The sequence below is a fragment of the Macrosteles quadrilineatus genome, unplaced genomic scaffold (genome assembly GCF_028750875.1).
Source record: "Macrosteles quadrilineatus isolate MER2022 unplaced genomic scaffold, UCM_ALF_1.0 Scaffold_5__1_contigs__length_97177068, whole genome shotgun sequence".
Taxonomy (NCBI): domain Eukaryota; kingdom Metazoa; phylum Arthropoda; class Insecta; order Hemiptera; family Cicadellidae; genus Macrosteles; species Macrosteles quadrilineatus.
This window is the reverse complement of record NW_026542598.1, coordinates 73,344,522-73,370,660: the sequence shown is the minus strand read 5'-3', so window position 1 is coordinate 73,370,660 and position 26,139 is coordinate 73,344,522. Positions and strand designations below refer to the sequence as shown.

The 26,139-nt window shown below is 34.1% G+C and overlaps 1 protein-coding gene across 2 annotated transcripts in view; it reads right to left on the bottom strand.

Moving 5' to 3' along the window:
- The window catches only part of LOC128995379 (uncharacterized), a 29,789-nt gene extending 6,638 nt beyond the window's left edge, over positions 1–23,151 (bottom strand). The window contains exons 1-10 of one of the 2 annotated variants that reach the window (XM_054420389.1): positions 23,001–23,151; positions 20,078–20,134; positions 18,171–18,194; positions 17,762–17,803; positions 17,090–17,119; positions 9,105–9,131; positions 7,056–7,145; positions 6,438–6,602; positions 4,152–4,178; positions 3,113–3,241 (exon numbers count right to left, since the gene is read on the bottom strand). In XM_054420389.1, the coding sequence (XP_054276364.1) occupies positions 3,113–3,241; positions 4,152–4,178; positions 6,438–6,602; positions 7,056–7,145; positions 9,105–9,131; positions 17,090–17,119; positions 17,762–17,803; positions 18,171–18,194; positions 20,078–20,134; positions 23,001–23,039 (630 nt within the window). In that variant the 5' untranslated portion in view covers positions 23,040–23,151. The remainder of the gene's footprint in view (positions 1–3,112; positions 3,242–4,151; positions 4,179–6,437; positions 6,603–7,055; positions 7,146–9,104; positions 9,132–17,089; positions 17,120–17,761; positions 17,804–18,170; positions 18,195–20,077; positions 20,135–23,000) is intronic. The other variant, XM_054420390.1, reaches the window with a different exon arrangement.
- Between the last annotated feature and the right edge of the window lie 2,988 nt (positions 23,152–26,139).

Below are 26,139 nucleotides of genomic sequence, written 5' to 3'. Positions count from 1 at the left end.
ACTCTTTCTCAACCCTGCAAAACCTACTACACACTCACTCAAAACCCTGGAAGAAGATCATCATTATGGGCGATTCAAACCTAAATATAATCGACAAAGACAAAAGCAACATCAAAGACCTTACTGCTCTACTAAATATTTTTGACATAAGAATAGAAGAACTGCCCCATACCAGAATTACACTAACTACAAAAACTAGTATAGACTGCTGCTACACAGATATAAACCCTGCAAATATAAAATCCGAAACCACACAAAACTTTATTTCCGACCATTTCGGAGTTTTCTGCAAAATAAACCTTTTCAATCCTAAACCATCAAATATAAAAAAATACTCAAGACAAATAACAACTAAATCCCTCTCTGATGTAAAACATGCACTATCAAACGTGGACTGGTCAATAGTTTATCAACAGAAATGCACAGAGGAAAAATATAATACATTCCTAAGAACCATCGTGGAAATTATGCAGAAATTATGCACACATGCCAAAGACCTACAAAACCTTAAAAAATGACAATAATGGCGTAAATGATTTCATTTATGATGACAATATAAATGAACTACGACAGGAGATGAAACACTCACACCTAAAATACTTAACAACAAATAGGCCTGAGGATAAAGCTACTTTTACAGAAACAAAAAAGAAGTATGACTCCGAAATAAAACTAAAGAAAAGGTCAAAAATATCATCTAAAATTGAAGAATCAAAAAACAAAAATAAAGAAATCTGGAGAATCATAAACAAAGAAAGAAAAAAAAAACCCATACAACAGAGAAAATATCATGCTTAAGGAGGGAAATGAAATCATCTCGTGCCCAGAAGAAATAAGTGAACTTTTTAACGACTATTTTATCAAAATCGGAGGCTCTGCTGAAAACTCCCACAACAACAGGGAAATATTGCAAGAACAAGAAGAAATGCAAACCCCTCAAGAACCCTCACCAGGAATTCTATCAAAATTCAATACAATAAACAAAACCGAATTAAACAATATATTTAAAACTTTTGATTCTAAAAATGTCTGCGGCTTTGATGAAGTCCCAAACTCTGTTATAAAATACTGCAAGGAAGAACTAATAAACCCCCTACTAGACATCATAAACAGTTCAATCCTAAATTCACATGTACCTGATAAAATGAAAATAGCAACAATTTACCCAAAGTATAAAAAAGGAGAAAAAAATTTAAAAACAAACTGCAGGCCAATCTCAATACTACCCACCCTCTCAAAATATATAGAGAAAATAATTTTTAACCAGATAATGGACCATCTAAACGAAAACAACCTCCTAACTGAAAAACAACATGGTTTTAGACCTCAAAAGTCCATTACTACAGCAGTATTTCAATTATGTGACTCTATAACAAAAAACTGGGAAGAAAATAACAATGTCATAGGAATATACCTGGACATAGAAAAAGCATTTGACAGTCTAAACTGGAAAACCCTTATAAGTAAATTAAATGCACTTAACATAAAACAGGACGCTCAAAAATGGATCAAAAGTTATCTCACAAATAAAAAACAACAAGTAGAAATAGGCTACATAAAAAACAACATTGAACTTAAAACCAAATCTAAACTTCAAGATATGACCCAAGGAATTCCACAAGGAAGCATCCTCGGCCCCCTCCTATTCATCATATATATGAACAATTTTCCAGAAAACCTGCCAACAGGAATGGACTGTATTATTTTTGCCGATGACACCACAGTACTAATCCCTCGAGATCATCACCTCATAACTAACGGAGGAATAGAACATATTTTAAAACATATCGAACAATTCTGCAAATCAATAGACCTTTGAATCAATATCGCCAAAACTGTTACAATAAAATTTTCCTGCAAATCAAACCCAAACAAAGCCCCTTTAGGTAACTCAAACCCAAACCGATCAGACCATACCAAATTTCTGGGAATAGAAATAGACGAAAACTTAAAATGGGAACACCATATTAATTCACTGCAACAAAAACTGTCTACATCAATCTATGCTATGAGAAGGATAACTAACCTAACCGACTTTACTACAGCTAAAATTGCCTACCATGCACTCATAGAATCACACCTCCGCTTTGGAATTGTTGCCTGGGGCGTAGCAAGTACAGACCTTTTTCAATCAATTTTCATATTACAAAAAGAAGCAATAAGAACCCTAAATAATACCCACTATCAAGAACATTGCAAACCATTTTTTTTTTTTAACAAAATTCTCACATTAACATCCTTATACTTGATTGAAGTGATAACCCAAACAATGAAACTGAATCCCACTAAACGATCAGAAACACATAACTACAACACCAGAAAAAACCGATTTGAATCTACCGCAACACAGACTAGAAAAAACAGCAATAACCCCAACAAATAGAAGGATGAAACTTTACAATATACTACCACATCGGCTAAAAGCTATTACAGACCCGAAAAAATTTGCTAACCAACTGAAAAACTATCTCCTCGAACGACCCTACTACAGTTTTAATGAATTCCTGGATGACCATACTTTTAACTGAAGACAATAAAAAACCAAGATATAACTAAGAAGATGAAGAAAAAGATGACGCCTCCCCCAATCTTGATGACTGCGGAGGAGAAGAACAGCAGTAAGCAGTAAGCAGTAAGTATATCTGCGTGGAGGAACAACAAACCAGAAAGATCAAATGTCGCACAACACCTGTTACAAAATGGCCTCTCCCTAGGAAGAATGGAGGATAGTCAAGATATTTTAAAGAATTTTAAGAAAGGATATGTGATGAATGCTTGGGAATAATTGTATATTTATAAGGAAAAAAATATAAAAATAGAAATAAGTTGATTAAAGAACAAATACATTTTGATTCCAGTTGTACTTACAAAAATGTATTGGCCGGTGCTTACGGTAGCCAGTAGGGACGCCATTCAAGATTCTTGACATTTGCCTATTGGGTCTGATGATGATTAGAGTGTCCAATCGAAATCGATCACCACTTACCATCTTTTTTGTATATTTACCGGTTTTGTGAGTAACAGTATAAGCGTAAATATATGTTTTAAGTGTTATAAGACGTTTCTTTTATTTACTTTCCGTAAGTATTAAATCAATGTTATAAGTACTCACCACATATTCTTTTAGAGGACCATACTGAAATTGCTGATACTCCCCAACCCGGACATCATCATCCTTTTCGTAGTATATAGTAAATATACTTCCGCCTCTGTATGTCTCATGTCTCTTCTCCAAGTCGTCCTACAATCCCCAAGAGGTTAAACAACAGATGAATTAAATGTGGTTAAATGTGGCTTCAGTTGTCGTTCTCCAGGTTCGCTGTCTTCATAACCATGTTTCTATAAATTCTGGAGTTTGTGTAGGTATTCTAAGCCGAACTGTTAATAAAATCTCATAAAAAATAAGTGCAGGCCTACATTTACTGCCTAGGGTTACATTTTGCAAAAAAACATTAGAAGGACAAACATTTATCTTGCTTAAGTCCATTCTCTCTTTTATAGTTTGTGTTCCTTGTGGTTCAATTAATTACAAGAGCAAATTTAGATACAGTACAAAAAGTACCCCCTTCCTTCCACCCAACATGTTATTCATGTTGTTATTTATGTTGTTCATATGTATATGTATGTATATATGTATGTAGATGTATATATGTGCATCTGTATATTGTAATTTGTACAATGGTACCTATGGAGTTAAAAAAATTGAATCAATGCCATTAATCGTTTTAATGTTACTTTTACTTATTTTATTAAGTTTATATTAATAAATAACAAACACAAATTGAAATTATTGGACATTGTCTAAGTAATCAAACTAAACTTAACAGGTTAAGTTTAGCACTTTGCAAATGTACAATCAAAAATTATGCGGTAAATCAATCTAATCTGGTAGATACGGATTGCATATCAAGCATTCCACTACTTTAAATATCTAAACATTTTCTCCGCACACTCAAGTAAGTGTTTGTATTTAATAAAAAGTAAGTAAATGCATTGTTTTTCGTTCACCATAGTAGGAACTAATTTACTCATGTAAAAAAAATAATTGTTTGAAATCTGTTGTTTGGAAATGTATCCCAAATACAAAATTCCTCTTCGCTTGCCTACTAAAACAACTAGTTTACAAGCTGAGAAAATAGCTATATACTCACCTTATTAACAACATCGAAAATTTGTATCTGTAAACAAGTTTTGAACATTACTTGACTTAAATCATTATAAAACAAAACTGTAATAGTAAACCCTTAAAATATTGGTTCAAATTTGTTTACAGTAACGTAGTAGTGTTTTTTTATCATGCGATGCCAGCACCTTCATAAATTTCTATATTATGAGTAGCAGTTGCTCTAAAGTCAGATTTTAACACAAATATAAATGTAGGAAGTCTATGTTTGGGCTTAATGTTTTTTTTTTGTTTTTTTTATCTGTTGTAACATCATAATATAGGTACAGTAGTAAATCCTCAATCCAAACCCCAATAAAACAGATTTTGTTTTTGCAGATCGAGATTTGACAGATTACGTTTTATAACACTTTTTACACCAATAAGTCAATAGGCAAGAACCAATAATCTTCATTTATGTGTTCGTGGAAAACATTACAAAAGTCGTCACATAGAATGTACAATCAATTTGGGTTGCTACATGTTACAACGGTACAGCCACACCTAAGATGTATAGAGTAGAAGACTTGTACTCCATACATCTTGAGCCACACCTACACAAGCACAAATTAAAGCTACAGTTACTAAAATGAAAATGGAAAATCACCTGGTGCCGAAAAAAATTCTCCTGAAATGCTCAAAGCAAATCCAGACCTAATTTAGATCTTCTACCCTTTGCTAAAAGAGATATGAGTAATGGAACGAATACCTGACTATTAGAAAAAAGGCCTACTGATTAAGATCCCAAATAAAGGAGATAACTCAATTTGCAATAAATGGGGGGGGTATTACATTGCTCTCATAATGATTGAGCAGAGCTCAGAATACCAGTCGCCAGTGTATCTGGCCTTTGTGGATTTTGAGAAGGCTTTTGATTCCATTAGTAGAGGATCAGTTTGGAAAGCTCTAGTAAAGTTTGGCGTCCCTCCAAAGATAATAAACATCATAAAAGAAATATATAAAGAATACAGGTGCCAAATTATCCACGAAGGAAAATTGTCGGGCCCTTTCCAAATTGGCTCAGGAGTCAAACAGGGATGTTTGCTCTCACCAATGATATTTTTGATGGTCCTAAATGGAGTGATGAGGGAGTTAAACTTCCTCCAGGGAGGCATTTGAGTTCCATATTATTGAAGACAACCTTTGTAAGAAACAACTAACCCGCGTAAGATCACTTTTAGATAGTTTTTGGCAGCGTTGGGTCCACGAATACAGACCCTGTTTAAGAAGAAGTTGCAAGTGGCACAAAAGAATAGAACCACCTCAATTAGGCGACTTGGCTGTATTAGTAGATGAAGATAACCAAATACATTCATGGTCTCTTGGACAAATATCAGTCATTTACCCAAGTAAAGATGGTGTTATAAGAATTTGGGACGTTAAAACAACCAAAGGCACATTCCGGCACCCACTTACCAAGGTCGCTGTTCTTGGGGGGAAGAAAATGTAATAATTTATTGCCTGCATTGGTCTTTATGAATAATTAATTGATACCTACAACATATGTTCTTTATAATAATATTGTAAATATTGTTTGCCCACTTTGTTAAATACAGATCAAGTTTAATAATTGTCTTAAGTCTTGTCTTTGATATTTTTAACATTTGAAAATGTTTTATTGCCTGCCTTGGTCTTTCTGGATAATTAATTGATACCTACAACATGTGTTCTTTATAATAATATTGTAAATATTGTTTGCCCACTTTGTTAAATACAGATCAAGTTTAATAATTGTCTTAAGTCTTGCCTTTGATATTTTTAACAGTACACATATTTACAGATCCGTTGGATTTATCACGGTTTCGAGTATCGTATGCATCAACTCTAACAAATTACGGTATTAAATAAAATTATGGCAGTAAATTATCAATTATCAATTAGTTAAGATGGGGACGCCACTATGTGCGTATTTTAACCCAAATATGAGTGAAGGATGAGTGTAGGATGAGTGGCGCGATCTTGTAGTCTTGTTAGTGACTAAGGCCGATATGTTCCTTAGACACAGCTGTTAATTAATAGCCCATACAGCTAATGGCAACTAAGGGACCTACAGTTTATAGTGGAATCCGAACCACATTTTTCCTTGTAATTTACGAATTGGTCTAATTATCAGGATAGTACTGCGGATAGTCGTAGTACTCACTAGTGCGGACGTTAATCCACACCAGGGAGCATCGCATCCACAGTGCATCCCTATAAATATCCACAATTCGTGACCTCCTAGTAGCTGGATTACAGGACGACGCCACCCGTCCCAGTCTTAAACCTGGCTTACCTTATTTTCCATTTCAAAATAAAGATTAGCTCCATCCTGAGCAAAGATTTCTTTAGTCATGGGATCCAACCTATCAATGTAATCATCGTGAACAATGTCTTTCCGCAAAATCAACACAATGCCGTTTCTTACTTTGTGTCTGGCAAACTCGGCCGCAGCCTTCATCTGTAAGAAGAGTGATCAGTATCGCTGGACTTGAACTAGACACGAAAAACAAGATACAAATTTTACAATTATAGGATGAGAAGTTGTGGATTTGTAAGAACTTACTTATATTGGTTATTGGTTAGTCTATGATGTAACCTAGTCTTTATAAATTTCATTGATATTGTTGTTCATTTTGAAATTTCTTATTTCGTTGTTGCCACTCTTTATATAACCTTTAAATTTTACATTTATCTTTGTCAGTATTACATGTTTAGTTACACCTTAATAGTCGTATGTCTCTTTCGTCCTTTTACCTCTCTAGAACAGCCAAACGGGCACAGGGGACATGAAAATAAAACAGTAAATCTGTCCTGACACGAAACCTACAGTAATAGATAATTCTATAAATGATAAATTACCCAAAAGTAACTAACGTAAGTCATAATTTTAGATTGAGAATACTGTTCTTACCTTCAATTCAATAGGTGAATTGCCAGATTCATAGATTAAAAGTACAATATTTTTGCCCTTGTAGATTTCGTGCCGATTGTGAAACTGTATCTATAACACAATTGTTAAACATACTCATTAGAATAAGTATACAAATTTTGTTGTTTTGAGAGATGGATATATTATGAGTTGTCAAAGGAAACGGATGATTTAATTTTACAATAATGATTCACTAGATAGTGCAGTTATTCTGGGTCAGCTTGCACTCCAAAAATGTTCAATTTCACCAGACTATAACACTTCGTTTTGTAATATGGCTCGAATGGAAGCTCATGAGCATATTATACCCCCACTGACAAGCCACAGTATGAGTAAGAAGCCTAATTAGTCTGTGTCATTGACTGTCAAAGGTGAACGTTCCTTTTTAAACAACCATTTACTATGCCATGAAACAGCTGTATGTATAATCCATATACTATTATAAAGAAGAGGTGGTGTCTCTCTGTCTGCCTGTGTGTCTGTGTCTGTATCAGGTAAACTAAAAAACTACTGAACCTACTGGGCTCAAATTGGACAAAAATGAAGCTACAACTCAGCCGATACATATAGAACTATTCTCGCTTCAATATTGACCTAGGACTCCGCCCCGCGGGCTTTCAAAGTTCTGAGGGGAGAGTTTTAAAAGTAAATATTAATTGGTCTGCATGGTAACAAAAAAGCAAACCCACAAAGTTTAATTTACACAAGCAGAAGTGTCAAATGAATTGTGATTTAACAGATCCATACAGCTGGTTTAAACATATTAAATACCACGAATACTAGTAGTACGCTTATTCTGCGCGTATAACGGGACGAGTGACCGTGATCGCAACAATAGAAGAGTCCACCCGCACTTACATAAAATCTCAGTTAACAACAATCACAACTTCTCGTTCATTAATTAACCGAAGTCATTGGTAAAATTTGTATTGGATTTCCAACAATTATCGATAGGTGGTAAATACATCGTTAATGTACAAAAAGTCTTTTGTAAATTCATCTTTTTAAAATTATACACACCAGTTTAACTGATTCAATAGTTTTTTAGTCTAGCTCATACAAACACATAGACAAACAGACACACAGACAGACACCACCTCTTCTTTATAAATAGTATATATATGGATAATAGTTATTGATGTATGGATATCAATCAATCAATTATTGAGATGGGGACGCCACCTAGGTGCGTATTTTAACCCAAATATGAGTGAAGGATGAGTGTAGGATGGTGTGTGATGACCTGTGTAGCTTTGTTACTGACTAAGATCAGCGGTTTCATTAGTCAGGATCATTTATTTAAAGCCCAATGATCAGGAACAGCTGGGTCCAGTTTCGAACCATCAAAAAGCTACTAACCTTTCTCAGGATCGAACCGGCGACCTTTTGATTACTAGGCGAGCACTATGACCACTCAGCTACCCAGCCAGTCAAATAGATAGAAATAGATAGTCAAATGGATAGATAGATAGATAAAATGATTGCAAATATATTTCTACATATTTGTGTTAATACGCTTTTTTCTAGTGTCTGGAGCGTTTGATTACGTTTTTATAATTTATATATTTTCCAATTTTTACTTCCATTTATTTTTTTTATATACAAATGTATGCAAGATTCTAGTTTTTTCTGTTGCAACATGGATTTGCCCCCAGGAACTTTTTCCAGTCAACATCTTCACAAAAAATACTTTTAATCCAAGCTATGGAACCTGTGCACGAGTCTTCAGGGAAAACCTTTGAAATACATGGTTTTTAACTCAAACCAATTGACATAGTTGCGGTACGAGGTTACCTAAGAGTCTGTCGGTATAAACGACATTTCCAGCTGCCAAATTTATTGAAAAATGCTAGAAGCAGCCAGTAAAACTCGTCTCCCCCTAATTACAAAATAACAAACTGTGTAAACTAATTCATTAATATCATATTTATGCCAAAAACTTATCAAAGAATGTACTGCCTTTCAAGGTTATCCCTAACATTTAACATCTACCTACGAATAGAAATAAAAATAATTTGATTCCCTACTGACCTGTGTACGTATTTCGTCAACTTCAACCTGGAAAATAAGGAAAAAATTACGGAAAAAATTATGGATTATACTCATAGACAAATATGACGTCAGTGGCCCGAATGTCTATACTGCTAATATCCGTAACAGCTGGTTTCTACATTTGTGACAGTCCCATTAATTTACATATTAATAAAATATCTTTACTTTAGGGCCAGTGACGTAACTAAAAGCTGTAACTAATGGGAATAATAACCCTGTTAATAACACTTTGATATAGTACAAACTTCTTGAAAATAGTTTGTAATTTTTCAGAAGGTGACTTTGGTTTTGTTGTTTTCAACAAATGATTCCCGATCCCGACTTACCTATAGTCGCATTAAGTTGCCCAAGTATATATTCGACATTGATAAAGTAGCCAGCATGGTACATTGCTCATCATCGTTCCCGACAGCGTTAGACCTATCATCGTTGAAAATGACAAGAAATAAAAATCCTTCAACTAAATGTGGTATCTGTAAAAAGACAGTAAAAGACAACTGCGATGCCATTAAGTGTGACTCGGATTGTGACTTATGGTTTCATGCCAGCTGCCTTGGGATGAGCTCTCAGGAATATGAGAGCCTGTCAGGAACTGATGCCAAATGGTTTTGTGAAAAATGTGCACTTAAAGACTCAAACAAAATGCTCAGGAATGAAATCAGCAATCTTACTCAGGTAATCACTGCACTACAATCTGATATAAAAGAATATAAACAGTTATACGAAGATACGCTTCGTCAGAACACATGCCTAAGTGAACTTGTAATTGTGCGTGAACAGGAAATTGTAAAATTAAATGAGGAGACTAGTTCTCTTTCTAAGTCAAATCTTAGTGGAAGGCCTAATAAGACTCCGTCCACCTGGACTATTAACTCTGTTCAGGATTTCCCTCCGATCAACTTAAGCAATAGATTTGCATGCCTGCAAGAAGAAGAAGAAGGTAACATTGTAGAGGAGACTAGGCTGACTTCAAGCGGGTCGCCTTGTACAGCTCAAGAGCGGTCATACGCCTCCAAGCTCGTTTCAACTAGAAAAACCCGAGCAGTGAATAGGCCTACTACTTCGAGACCTATTCTACCATCTGCCAGCACACCAAAGCAGCCTAACCTGAACCCAACAAATGCAAATAGGCCTAGCAAAAAGAAGAAACCTAAAGAAAGTAGACCTACTCAACTCGTTAACTGTGCCGACAACTCCATAGACCCAACACATCTGACTGCAGCTGCGGACTTTGGTAAAACCCCTTCTCCATCCGTTATATCTAAACCAAATACCAATTTAAACTCTAATGTTAGTTGTACCACAGACTTAAATGGGCCTAGGCCTAGTTTAGATGGTGACAGGAAAACTAAAGTAGTTATTTTTTGTGATAGCCATGGTAGGGACCTGGGACTTAACCTAACAAACAAGCTTGGTGTAAAGTATGACGTCATGTCGTACTGTAGGCCTGGGGCAAAAATGTTTAATGTTTTGGAAGACGCAAACAGGCTAACTAAATCTATGAACAAAAGTGACTTTGTCATTATAATTGCCGGAAGTAATGATATAAAACCTAACCTCAAAACTGTCATCTCCAAAAAAGTGGCGCTAAAGTTGGAAGACCTCAAGGCCAGGACAAATGTAATCTGCTCCACACTCCCATTGAGGTACGACAACCCTGTTCTAAATGAAGTGGTGCACCTTTGCAATAAGGACCTCTATGACAATCAAATCACCGGAGACTGCGGCTTTGTCCCATTTAACACTTTCCAGAGAAAACTGTTCACCCGTCATGGACAACACCTTGATAAACTAGGTAAAGCTAAGTTTTGTAATGAATTGGCTGGCTGTATATTTAGATTTAGTAAACAAGTAGGCATAAGACAATCTTTTTTAGAGTTGAACTAAATGATCCCGAAATTGTAAGTAACCTCAATAATAATTGGTCAAATTCTCAAATCATCACCAAGTATGAAAATGATAGGCCAGTTAGTAGTAATGAACAGTTTTTAACAGTTTTACAGGTTAATTGTCAATGTATCAGGAATAAATTATTAGACATAGAACATGTATGCCAATTACAAAATGTAGATATAATTTGTGCCTCAGAACACTGGTTAACTCCAGAGCAAGCCGATATGTTTATTCCACAGAATTTTGATTTGGCAAGCATTGTATGTAGAACTAATTTTAAGAACGGAGGCTCAGCTATATATGTTAAAAAAGACTGTCATTACCAAAAAATTGATCTCGATAGGTTTTCCTCTGAATTACATTGTGAAATTTGTTGTATAAAGCTCACCAATGAAAATTTGATTGTAGTAAGTTTGTATAGGTCACCGAATGGTGACTTGCCCACTTTTTTTGTTCAATTTAAAGAGGCAATGAAATATGTTCTTAGCTTGGGTAAAAAAGTAATAGTCTGTGGGGATTTCAATATTGAAATGGCAAAACTAGATGAGCAAATCTCAATTAATTTCAAGAATTTACTGCGGTCACTTGACCTGGTAGGTAGCAATAAACTCCCAACAAGAAACTATGCCTGTTTAGATAATGTTCTAGTCAATTTTACTCAAGATCTATATACAATTTCAGTTCTGCAAGGTGCTTTGGCTGATCATGACCCGTTGCTTTTTAAATATTGTAAACCATCATCCACAAAAACTCAAAATGCAAATCGACCTACATTGTTTGTCAGAAAACAAAATAAACACAATCTTAATCTTTTTTGTGAGGCCTTACAAAATGAGTCCTGGCAAAACATTGTGGACAATGAGAATAGCTCAGAAGCTTTATTCAATAGTTTTTTTAATCAATTTGTTGACCTTTGGTATTATTGCTCCCCACTTGTAAAAAAGAAACTTAGATCTGATGGTAGGACTCTTATAAAGAAAAATAGATTTAATTGGTACAATGATAGTTTAAGGAAAAGTAGGGAAACCATGCTAGCTTATAATTCCTTGTACAAGAATCTTTTAAAAAATAATTCTGTAAAGGCTCAGGCAGCTTACAATATTTATAATAACTTGAAAAAACAATATAGGAAGGACTTAACCCTTGCTAAAAAATCAGCCTGTGAAAAATATATTAACAATTCCAAAAACAAATGTAAGGCAGCCTGGGATATAATAACACAAGAAAATACCACCACACGCACATCTCATGTAACACTTGACCCTAATGAACTAAACACATATTTTACAGATTCTTTTGAGGAACTGGTCAACCAAGTTGGCCAAACCCAAACCACACCCAGTGATCTGCCGGAATCCAATAAACAATTGGACAACATTTCCAAATTTAAATGGACATTAATCACACCAGATGAGGTAATAAAAACAGTTTCAAAATTTTCAAATTCAAAACCATGGACCATTTTTGGCTTTCAAATTATATAATCAAGAATACTATACACTACATTTCTACACCCCTCTCTACTGTATTCAATAGTTGCCTCCGTAATGGTTATTTTCCTGATTTACTTAAAATTTCAAAAGTAACTCCAATCTATAAAAAAAGCGATAAGAACCTTTGTCAAAATTATCGTCCAATCTCAATAGTTCCAATTTTATCTAAAGTTTTTGAAGCTCTCATGTTGAAACAACTCAATAATTTTTTTGATTCCAATAAGTTGATGTCTGACTCTCAATTTGGTTTTAGAGCTGGTAGATCAACCACTATGGCAGTCTCTCACATTTCCAATTACATTATTAATGCTTTTGTTAATAAAAATACTGTGTCCATGCTTCTTTTTGACTTAACAAAAGCTTTTGATTGCATTCCGTTTGACATTTTGCTGACAAAACTCAAATTTTATGGACTTAATAAAAACTCAATAGACATAATTGAATCATATCTGACCAACAGGAGGCAATTTGTTAGTGTGGAGGGTAAAAACTCAACATTGACAGCAATTAAAGCAGGAGTTCCGCAGGGCTCGGTCCTGGGGTGGGTGGGGTTTTTTTCAACAAATTGCCCCAATGTACAAGAAATTTACACACAAAAAAATTCTCCACTGTTGTAAAAAATTGGCTCACTCTAAATCCTTTTTACCACATATCCGAATTTTTCAACTGTGACAAAAGCAATCTGGTGGTAACCATTTGAGTCATTTTCAGGTACACCTGCATGGTTTGTGCATGTTTTCTTGTTTTGTTTTTTGACTAGAGCTTATTTATTTGAATTGTTTCTTGATGGATTTGATTTTGCATGTTTTGTTTATTTAAATGACGAGCCTATTGTACTTGTTGTATTTAATGGCAATAAAGACTTTGACTTTTTGACTTTGACTGGGCCCTTTTCTTTTCATTGTCGCAGTTAATGATCTTCCATGTAACATCCCTATTGACAGTGTTATATATGCAGACGACACCACAATTTTTACTTCTGATAAAGATCTTATAAAGCTCTCAGAAACACTTTCTAATGCAGAAAATAGTGTTTTAAACTGGTTTTCTACAAATAAACTCATCTGTAACCAATCCAAAACCCAGAAAATAGAATTTTCACTCTCTTCAAACAAATTAGACCATTCAGTCAAACTTCTGGGCATTCACCTTGATAGTAAATTAAATTGGAAAATTCACATCACAAATTTAAGCAAAAAACTATCGAGAGTTTCATGTCTATTCTGGAAACTCAAGTCTTTTGTTGACATTGAATATCTCAAACTAGCCTACTTTGGACTGTTTCAATCCCACATTCAATATGGAATCCAACTTTGGGGCCATTCCCCCCATGTTCATGAACTTCTACTAATACAAAAAGAAGTCATCCGTACTATGTCGGGGGCTGGCCCTGCGGAGCACTGCAAGCCACTTTTTGTCAGACTAAACATTTGCACAATCATTAACTTATACATCTACAATGTACTTATATACACTAAAGCTAATCTCAATGAGTTTTCCACCAGGCAGAATTACCATTTCCACCATACACGAAACAAGGAACAACTGGATATACCACATCACAGGCTGGCCATCACAAGTAATTCTTTTAAACTTAATTGTGTGAAATTTTATAATAAGCTGCCCGAGCCTCTTCAGGCAGATAGCCTTTCTCTTCCTCTTTTTAAGTCAAAAATTCATAACTGGCTCATAGCTAACCCATTTTACTCAGTTAAGGACTTCATGAATTATAAAATTAAAGCCGAATCTTTCATACTGTAAATCAAAACTCTCAATCGTTATTCTTAATCTTTATTATCTATAGATATGAACATGTTTAGTGATATTTTATTTAATGTAATTTGCCTATTCCTATGTACAACTTGGTCAATGGCAATAAACTTTCTTATTCTTATTCTTATTGTCGCCAGTACATTAACAAATTTCAGTAATTTTTTATAGCGATAAAATTTTGTTTACATTACTTAAGAAATGCCTGATTTTCTGCATTACCTCTCTGTCACAATTTTATTTGCTTCAATTGGTAATAATTTGGCTAGTTATTACTGTTATAACGTAAGTTATATTTACCTGAAAAATGCAGAATTGAAAGGCCTAATGTTGTTCAAATGGTTTTTTGTTTCCCTTGAATGTGAAAAATGAGAATCGTTCAATACAAGTTTTATTGGTTTCTTGGATGTAGTTATATTATTTTATAAATAACTTCTTGATCAGCATTGCACGTGTTATTAAATTTACGGAAAGTAAATAAAAGAAACGTCTTATAACACTTAAAACATATTTTTACGCTTATACTGTTACTCACAAGACGGTAAATATACAAAAAAAGGTGGTAAGTGGTGATCGATTTCGATTGGACACTCCAATCATCATCAGACCCAATAGGCGAATGACAAGAATCTTGAATGGCGTCCCTACTTATACCCTATTGGCTACCGGAAGCACCGGCCAATACATTTTTATAAGTACAACTGGAATCAAAATGTATTTGTTCATTAATCAACTTATTTCTATCTTTACATTTTTCTTATAAATATACAATTCTTCCCAAGCATTCATTACATATCCTTTCTTACAATTCTTTAAAATATCTAGACTATCCTCCATTTTTCCTAGTGAATGCCCATTTTGTAACAGGTGTTGTGCGACATTTGATCTTTCCGGTTTGTTGTTCCCCATGCATATATGTGGTTTTTGAAGCGGTTAACGAAGTTCACAGTCTGTCCAATGTAGAAGCTATCACAATCGTTACAATTGATTTTATAAATGCCTGAAGTGGAAGTGTCGAATTTGTTACAATCTTCTATTTTTGGATGCAGTATTTTACTCATGGTGTTCTGAGTCCTGTGGGTCCAAAATGGGCATTCACTAGGAAAAATGGAGGATAGTCTAGATATTTTAAAGAATTGTAAGAAAGGATATGTAATTAATGCTTGGGAAGAATTGTATACATTTATAAGGACAAATGTAAAGATAGAAATAAGTTGATTAATGAACAAATACATTTTGATTCCAGTTGTACTTATAAAAATGTATTGGCCGGTGCTTCCGGTAGCCAATAGGGTATAAGTAGGGACGCCATTCAGATTCTTGTCATTCGCCTATTGGGTCTGATGATGATTGGAGTGTCCAATCGAAATCGATCACCACTTACCACCTTTTTTGTATATTTACCGTCTTGTGAGTAACAGTATAAGCGTAAATATATGTTTTAAGTGTTATAAGACGTTTCTTTTATTTACTTTCCTATTATTTTATAATCACTTGACTTTTATGAAAACATATATTTAATATCCTTGCCGTACCGGTTTAATTCGGCCTTAGAGGGGTTTCCTTTGCCAATCATAATAAAGTTAAGTCCGTGTTTCCTACAAAATAGTAGCACTTCGGCTAACGTCCTTGTTCATTTTTTGTGGGAATCTTCATATTGTAGATGTTATTCATTATAGGTTGATAACGATAGTATTTTTTATGTATATTTCTTCTACTTGGTGGCGTGCTATTACTTGCCTATGTTTCCATAGTTAACAAATCGGAACTTTCATTGATTGTCAAGAATTACAGTACCCTGTCAAATTAATTTTTCTCATTTGGTAAAATAGGTAAAATATACAAATGAAAATTAAAATAGTAAATATTTATTATCAAGAAAAGTTTCTTTGAATTGAAAAATAAATAACAGCAATTAAATTATACAGCTGATCAAAATGTAAACCATTATGTTCTTCATAAGGATAACAAGGGAACTTTAAAGCCACTGGGACAGAGCCCAAGGGACTTTTTCGAAAATGTAAGGCCAGTTTGCAAATCTACGCGACACGCTCATTCCAATGAGACTTCAATGGATAACATCGGTTAAGAAATGGCTGAGCAATTACTTGGTCAACCCCAATTTTTTTCATATTTTACTACGGTCATCAGTAGGTTCTCAGAAAGCAAGAAACATATAATTCAAGGCCCGCAAGGCCATCGTACAGGTTGCCGAGCGATAAGAAGGTTCAAAGTCCAAGCGATAACAGTGGCTTGCGGGAGACGCGCGGAAGGCCAGTTGTGACAGTACCGTTATGGCTATGGCTAGTGGTTCCTCCGACAATCCTTTTCTATGTGACGGGTGTGAAAACACGTTACTTAGGGCTATCGGTGAAGTTTACAACGGGGAATCGGCGCAACAGAATGTTGATCCAGTTGCCGCTGACTCGGATGAGGACGTTGAACCCGGCGATTAATGAGGTAATTAATAACCTAACTTAACCTAACCTAACCTAACTTATTATGTTTTTTTTAGTCTCAAATACATCTCTAAGGCCAATTGTAACAGTACCGTTACGTTAGGTTAGGTAAGGTTAGGTTAGGTTAATTAATAACCTAACTTAACTTAACCTAACTTAACCTTGCGGGGCTTGAATTATATGTTTCTTGCTTTCTGAGAACCTCCTGATGACCGTAGTAAAATATGAAAAAAATTGGGGTTGACCAAGTAATTGCTCAGAATTACCGAAATGGCGGATAAGTTCAACCGACAAACTTCGTGTCCGCGTATTAATTATATAGAAGAAGAAGATAAATAATTCCACTCACCTTCCAAAAAGCGTTTCCCTTAGCATAAGCCTGAAAAACCATTATATGTGCTAAAATATTTTTTTATAAGGTAATAGTATTCAATTTCTATTACTAATATCTAAATATTTTGATCACATTTCCACAGCTGTTTGTCACCATTTCTATTGTTCAATGAATCAATGCGATCGATTTTTTCAAAGCTTTATAAATTTCATAGCTTTCTAGGATGTCATCACAGGGCCTTTATTGCATTTATGTAAAATGTATAATCCTCCATTGGAACTTTTTATGGAATGGTTTTCTTTTTGCAGGTGTTCGGCAATCTTAGAACGCTGTTAATTCAATTTAGGTTTATGGAGATGTTTATAATAAAATACCAATATATTTTTTATGATATAAACCAAACAAAATAGCAAAACTTTATCTTGGCAAAAAACAATGTGCACTAGTTTTGGATGAATCTGGTTATGGAACGTTAAAATTAAAAACTACAGACGTATATCCCACCTAAATATTACTGTGGTATTCATTTTGTCTGACGACATTTTAAAAATGCGAAGAATACGTAGTTTTAAAATATAATGGTATAAAGTAGGTCTAATTAGTACATTTAAATTACGATAAGTTATGTACATATTAAAGTACGTAGGGTGCAACTATGTATAGTGAATATTCAATGATCAGACTCACTCGCCAAGTGCCAAGTCCAGGTTGTCTGTCATTCTTTATTGTCTGAAAAATATAAAAATTAATATATGATAATTTTATTGGTTTTTTATTACGGTACTTATAAAAACTCAAAATTAATGATTAACCACGGCCACCTTTAAAGGGCCTTTAAAGGGGGCCGTGGGTTAACCCTCAATATAGTGTATATACATGTATAGTTATTTTCATTTTGCTGTAGGAAGATTTATATCTAATCATATACAAGTCAAATTCCTCACTTACGGTCTCAAACAGCTTGAAGTCTGTAATTCGGTAAAGTCTTTAGTCTTTATTCAAGTTTAAAATAAGACAATTAAATACTCGTGTGTTTTCATAACGGCTACACATTTTCAAACTAACTTTTTTAAATTCCAGGTTTTTAACAACTTACGTCGGGTATGTCAATCGTTTCCCACTGTAAAAAATAAAAAAAAATATGTTATGTTATTACTTTATTTCTAGTGAAAATTACAATCTATCATGATAATGTAGTAGCATTGACTATGGGTATATATAGTCAATGGTAGTAGTTGTGTGGGTTTTTAGATTATGAACCACATATTCAATGATTGGTGGCTTTTTATGGTGCTTTAAACTTTGTAATATACAGGGTGTCCCACGAAGAGGTTTTAAAGTTTGATTTTTATATTACTTGCCCATTTATTGACTGAACATTTTGAAATTTTACACAATTTATTAAGTAAATTATATAAACAATCTGACCAAATTGGAGCTCCCTAATCCTTGTAGAAACAAAATGGGGGCATTTTGAAAATGTACTGATTTGTTTCCTATAAAAATCACTTTCTTGAGATTTTATCTTAATTTTTACTACGTTGCATATGATACAGACATTACAATGACCGAGAATAGATATGCACAAGTTTTAAACGAACATGTCTTGCCTCATTTTAAGGTTCTAGAAATTGGATCAAGCAGTCTTCCAACAAGATGGTCCTCCACCTCTTATCACAAATCATGCCAAGCAATACTACTAAATAACAACCTTCATGGCCGTTCGATTAGAAATTGAAGTGATTTTTTTTTTTTTTTATTTTGGCCACCCTGATCCTCAGATTTGTATGTGACTTATTATAATGGAGTTACTTGAAAGAACAGGTTTATACCCATAGCTTCAATAATGATGAGGAAATAAAACTATCAATTAAGAGGACTTTCTTCGTATATCATCATAAATGTTCTTTAACTATACTAAATTCTTAAACATGAAAATACATTTATTTATTACAAAAAGATTTTTTTTCCTTAATGGAGTGCCCCCAATTGGTAGCCTTGCTTTCATTATTTATTAATTGTCTATCAGCTGACATGCGTTTCAGTATGCTCAGTTGCCCAGTGCCCACACGGTTTAGTTTTATTGGGAATTTTGATTGTGAATTTTACTCAACATGGTGTGTTTACAAGACTATGTATTGTAGAAGCATACGTGAAAAGTAAAATATCCGTTTAAACCCAAGAAATGTTTGCAATTAGGGTTTTAAGTGAGATTTTAGCTTAGTTTACTAGCTTAGCTTTTAGTTACTGAAAGTTGTATAAACTGTAGAGATCAATAATACAATACATACGTTTCCCATTTACGTGCATTATCATTCTTAAAAATGGTTTAAGTTTAGAAAAAAATTAGTTGAATATTATTCATGATACATTTCCAATAACACTAAACTATATAGATAACAATGTATCAACGCTATATCAGGTAATCAGTAATGAAGTAGAGGAAGCATGACTGCAAACATATGAGTTACTTTTGGCAGTAAATAGTCACCCTATTTCTTACTTGTAATTAGGAATGGGTTACGTTAAAAAAAAAACATCCTTTATTTCACAAAACCGTTAGTAACCATAATAACAATGGGTTAAACTAGACCTGTGTGGAAGGTTGCCACAGGAGAAGTAGATTGTTGAACATCTGTCTCCTAGAGACGGCCACGTCATGGGATCGAACTAGTGAAAATATTAGATTCGGATTCGTTTTCAGCAAAGAAATCCATGATGAGTGTTACCTACAACTTCACAATTGAAACAAAATAAAATGCAATCACGTTAACTATAGATTTCTGTAACACATTTTAAACCTCATTCAGTATTTCCGTAAGTTCAGCCTTCAGCGTCTCAGTCATCTACCGAAGACGAAGATTCGATACACTCAGATAAAGTCCTACTATAGTCACTAGTCAGTACCATGCTTTTTATTACAACATGGCTAATATATTATATAAGTGCAAAGTTGATGAAATACATTCTTTAACTTGAACATTAGAGTATTGTTCTATATACCTCTGGATGTGCGGCTTCTTCTCCATCTATTGCAACAGTCTCCCGTTGTAGCAATGCCTGAAACGAATAATATTGTTTCACTATGAATGTCAAAGATTCTTGATTTAGGTTTTCGAGATTCAAGAGCTTAAATTATATTTTTTTTTTTAGTGTTCGAGTGTTCTTGATATAATCACCCTATGTCCTCTTTGCCAGCAATGTGTGGCATCTTTAGAGGGTCTTCTTATATTATCTTGTTACATCACTAACACTAACGTCTATCTACAATACAGTACAGTAGTTACAAAACATGAAAGTCGTGTTCGGACAGAACATACTTCTTCTGTTCTGTGGCGTGGTTTAAATAAAAATGTTGTCTTGAAAAACACGAAAAGTCGTACACAATTTTTGTTTCATTAATGCTTTCTACGACAGTTTTTTTTAAGTAGCCGTTTCAGTTCAGCTCTTAGAATTGAAAAGTTTCACACAACAACATTGTTTACTTACATAACAGCATAGTTTTCCCATAGATAAAACATAACCCCTTGGTGTTGGTTAGTCTATGGTTTTACTTAACAACACGGATAAACGACCAATAAGATTCAAGGATTGAGAGAGAAAAGCAAAAATTTAAATCATTCGAACTTCAACTAATCAGCTGTTCAGGCCAATTTAATTATCGAGTGGTGCAATTAGTGTTTGGTAAAACCATAGACTAGTATGTTTTATCTATGGTAAAACGTTTCGTTGCATCACTGTCAGTGGCAATGAGAGTTTATAAACGACAACATAACCTCTCTTATAAGAGTAGTATTTTTAGTAATTAAAACACTGTCGAAGGTAAAGTAGTGTACGCAACTCGCGTAAATAGTGTTAACGACACGAGTAGACAATTTAACATACGAGCCTTCTATTACACGATTATTTTTTATCAGCTTCTACTAGTTCCAATTTACGAGCTATTCAAAACCATTTAAACTAGGTTTACGCTCATTCTTCCCGCATGGGGATGGATGATACGCGAAGATATTTAGTGAAACCAAAACATAAAACATTATTTGCAAACGTAACAGTAAAATATAAAACAACGCTACTTGACCAAGAAAAAAAAACAAGCAATAATACAACATAATTGAATAATACGATGCTTATGATGTTGTTTTCTGCTAAAAATTATAAATTTAGTCTTGGTGGTATTCACCATCATGTCATTGGACAAACCTGAGCTGAGAGACATCCTCTCGCAAGAACTTACATGGAGGGACGCAACTTTCACAAACAGTTTTATATCGTCAGCAAACAAAAGAAAAGGGATCTTGATGACTCTCTTGATGACATCTATAATATTATAAAGTAGAGGTGGTGTATGTCTGTCTGTCTGTCTTTGTGTTTGTACGCGGTAGACGCAAAAACTACTGAACCAGCCGGGCATTAAGAAAAAATCGTGTAGTAAATAACAACAATATTATAGATTTTCTTTTTTTGCAATGTAAAATATGTAATCTGCATGTAAAGAGGTCTCACCCTAATCGAAGCATTTGGATTAGGCGTATCTCTTGTATATGACATTGATAAAAATCAATGATTTTTTTCCTAAGCACTACAGTACCCTTAGATTCGTTTTACCTAACAATTGACTTACAATATTGATATTTTCTTAAAAGGAAACCTACTTATAAGTAAGCGTATCTTTAAACATACAGTTATATCAGTCTGCATACAAAAGTTTCATACTTAAATGACTACTTTTATATCATCCCAGGTACTTGTCTAAAATATGACTGGGACGGGTGGCGTCGTCCTGTAATCCAGCTACTAGGAGGTCACGAATTGTGGATATTTATAGGCATGCACTGTGGATGCGATACTCTCTGGTGTCGATTAACGTCCACACGAGTGAGTACTTCGACTATCCGCAGTACTATCCTGATAATTAGACCAAATCTTATATACCAGTTCGATAGAGTGCTGTTTTTTTGCGAAAAATTGTTATTAATATTTTTTTAGTTCTTTAAAAGAGACTTTGATTGATTTAGTAAAAGTCTATTAGCCAGAAACCAACTTTCCAGCTTTCGGAATTATTCTTTTATGAGCTGTGGAAACATTGATTTATCTGTACGGATGAAGATAGCAGAAGTATCGTGAGCAAACATAATCAATTCGGAATTAAGGTCATGGGACATTGACATAAACCAAGAAGAGTAGCCTAAGGGTACAAGAATGGACCCATTTATGATTAATCTATAATAAGACTTAATCCCCAGTGACTGCAAATCTATACACTGTTGATCCAAAATGGATATATGCCTATCCACTCGAAACTCAAACTGATGAGGGTAGCGGTTTCCAAACTGGTCAAACAAATTATTATTGCTTAGGGGTGTTGCTGTTTTTAGATGATATGGTGTTGGTTGACAGTTTTGTCAGTTTCAATGCCATAGATTACTTTGAAAATTGTAGTTCTAGTGTAGTCTTCTTTATAGAATGTGTTTTTATTTATATGTTTGTATACTTGGTGACTTTCTTGCCTACTCCATCTAATTATTTTTAGTGAGTTTTGTTTACGATATTAATTGTGAGGTAATCGGAAAAAATATATAACTTGACTTATGAGTTGGGTTTTGTTTTAGGTTTTTGAAAGTCAACTAGTTATGTTGACTTATGCTTTCTAAATCGTTGGAAAATGTTCTGTCGGTGAGATTTATTATTTCACGTGAGGTCTCCTCAATAAATTATTAAAGGGGGTGGCATACTCAGTCTCTTATGTTTTCCTGTTAGTCCTACTTGAAAGAAGAATGCAATGGACATATTTTTTTTCTCTTTGCAATAGAAATTTCCTAACTAACTAGAAATTATCTTATCCTATCCTCATTAAGGCATTTTATATGAACTAGTGCATGAATATTGGTAAAATACACAAAATATCGGTAATATGGGTACTTACCAACACGTACACCACAAGAACATGATGCACTAGCTTCATGTTGGAGATGATGAAATTGATTGAAATTCACTCCAACTAATACCAGGCAAAATAACTAGTTTATAAAGTTAAAAATTCGCCATTCCCGTGTAATTGCACCACCAACTGAATGTGTGCGTCATTTGCTAATGATTCAATCCATGACTAGCAGCTGTGGCCCGTCCTACTTACGTGACTAGCACACGTGGCCCGGTAGCAGAGCCAATCAGAGAGCAGTATTTCATAAGCCCCGCCTCTCAGAACACTGAGTAATATCGTGAACACAGTATGTAATATTGTTCAAATCAGTTATTAGCTGTCATCTGTATAGTTGTGTTCAAGGTCATGTACCGTAATTTTAGTAACTGGCCTGGCACAATTTTAGTCTTGGGATATTATATTAAATAGGCTACCAAATGATTAATTGATTGATTAAGAACTCAAACCTAAACGTGACATCCTACAGAAAAATACTTTTTACTTAAATATAATTTTTAAATAACTTCTTGATGAGCATTGTACGTGTTATTAAATTTACGGAAGGTAAATAAAAGAAACGTCTTATAACACTTAAAACATATATTTACGCTTATACTGTTACTCACAAGACGATAAATATACAAAAAAGATGGTAAGTGGTTAAAATAATCCATAGGTTACAAACCCATTTCTCGTTATCATGCTTTCAAATTTGGTGTGTAAAAAGGAAAACTGTTATAAGAAAAATTGTTGTAATCAACATTAAAAGGTGTACAGTATCACCGACATACGATCTGGATTGAGTCAAATGCATATACATGTTTGTTAAGATGTAAAGTTCAGTGTTACAACTTCTGAGTGACTCTTGTTGACATACGAGAGTAATATCAAAGTTGAAGCAAGAGTTGCATTGTTCAGAACCACTTCATACGTAAACAGCAAGTGCTCGCGTTGAGAGTTGTGGGTTTTGCAATAGCTATTGAATGAAAACATTGTAACTTGCTTCCCATTAAAAACTAAAGCTTGACTACAGCATGTTTCCTTTCCAGTATTATTTACTTTCTACAAAGTGGCAGTTTCAAAGGAGGAATCAGAGCTACACAACTGCATTTTGTGAGAATAATTGTTTGACTGCGTCGAGGTCACAAAAATTGTTTCTCATCTTTAAGCATAAACTTTACGAAGCACTTAATTTCTTCGGTTGTAATACTAGAGAAGACAGTGTCAGAATTAAATATTTTGAAATATGCCATTCTATTTAGCAGAGCTGTAATTTATCCAGTAAACAAAAATAACGAATTATTGTTCAATCAATACTGTATAATAGCACTCCTTTCACTTTATATGGTATGTGAGGATATAAAATCTATAAGGTAGTATGTTTAGGCCATGTTATACCTATAACGTAGGGCGTTATAAATTAAAAATCAATATGTTCGACTTTGTAAAACTTTACCGCTGATTTCACATCGCTGGTGACTTCATTTATTACTTCCTTCGTACTTTTAAAATTACACTATAAAACATTAAATACAACAACTGAAGGTGCCGATATATATTTTTCACCACACTATGATGCTTTTGGCTGTATTACATATAATACGTTAATTGGTGGCTGAAAGTTACGTTTTGCTGGCCATGCCAGCTGTCATCGTAATTAGGGGACCGAGCAGGTTTTTACATCCCGGGGTCGCAAAATCAGCTGTCCGCTTACTTACTTAAAACATTAATGCATTTTAAATACACAATCAAAATCCATAGCATTGCAATAGAACTGTGTTATTGTCACCGTTGCCTAGCGACTATTTATTTTTATTTTTGCTGATTCCTCAAATTATTTCTTCACATAACCTTAAAGTTGTAGTTGTGTTGAGAATCAGTGTGCATTATTATAGTGTTGAATAGTGGTAATAGGGTATAGTGTGGTGAAAAATAGCGTTCGTACCACTGACCGAAATGGTTTTGCAGCTCTTGATCGATTTAAGTTATTGACTTCGTCTCGAACTTAAAAACTATCTCGAGCCGGCAAAATCTCATTTTCGGCCCTAGGTACGAAATATACCATTAAAAGATTTGTAGAAAGAAAAAATATTATCAATCATTTCACAGATGGAGCGTGGAAATGTTTATTCAATTTAATGATGAAAATTACAATGTCTGGTTAGGTAGTCATGACCATACATTATATAACGTGTTTGAAATGTAATAGTCAATAGTTAGGAAACTTATCAATCAACAAATAATTGCATTACCTAATGTAATTACGATTGAATGTGCTATTAACGCGAACGTACTGGTAGGTTACGCAATCTCAATAAGTACTGTTTACAAATAAAAGGTTTGTTTTACCGAGATTATTTACTAAACAACGATAAAGTATATAAATTAATACATCATCGAAGAGATATTTTTGAACTAAGTCTGCATATAAGCATAATAACCCTGCCACAGCAAACCTGCAGACTAACCAAATTTCCTCTTTGGATTTGCACTAAAATATTTCTCTACAAATGTTAGTTTTCTTCATTATTTTAATAACATCAGGTTTAACGAGAGCTTATGTTTGCTACTACAGGAAACAATGATATTTATGAATTAAACGGGTGGGGTTTTTGGCCTCTGGGGACATCAAAATTAAAAAACAAATCAGTCTGGGTTTAGGTCTTACCATGATACCCACAGTGATTTTTATCTATATATATAAAATCCAATGTATGTATGTATGTTTGTTTGTTTGTTTGTTTGTTTGTTTGTCCTTTATGGACTCCGAAACCGCTTGACAGATTGTAATGAAACTTTCAGGGATTATTAATCATTATTCAAGGATGGTTTGTGTGAAGTTTGGTGCAGATCCGTCAAAAGGGCTCCGCCCCAGTGGCTCTGGAGTTTCCCATGTTAACCTTAATGAGTACTCATATTTAAATGGAATTAATGAATCTTAACAGCTGTTTCAATTAAACAAGTTGGTTCTGTTCTATGATGTTCAATAGCATTAAAGTTACAAGGATTGCCAACAGGGTGCAGGACTATTACTTTTAGCGAATTTCCCATATAGGGAATAAGCTATTACCGTAGTACTCATGGTAAGACCTGGACGCGGGACCGATTTTTTTTTTCGTTTTGAGGTCCCTAGAGGCCAAAA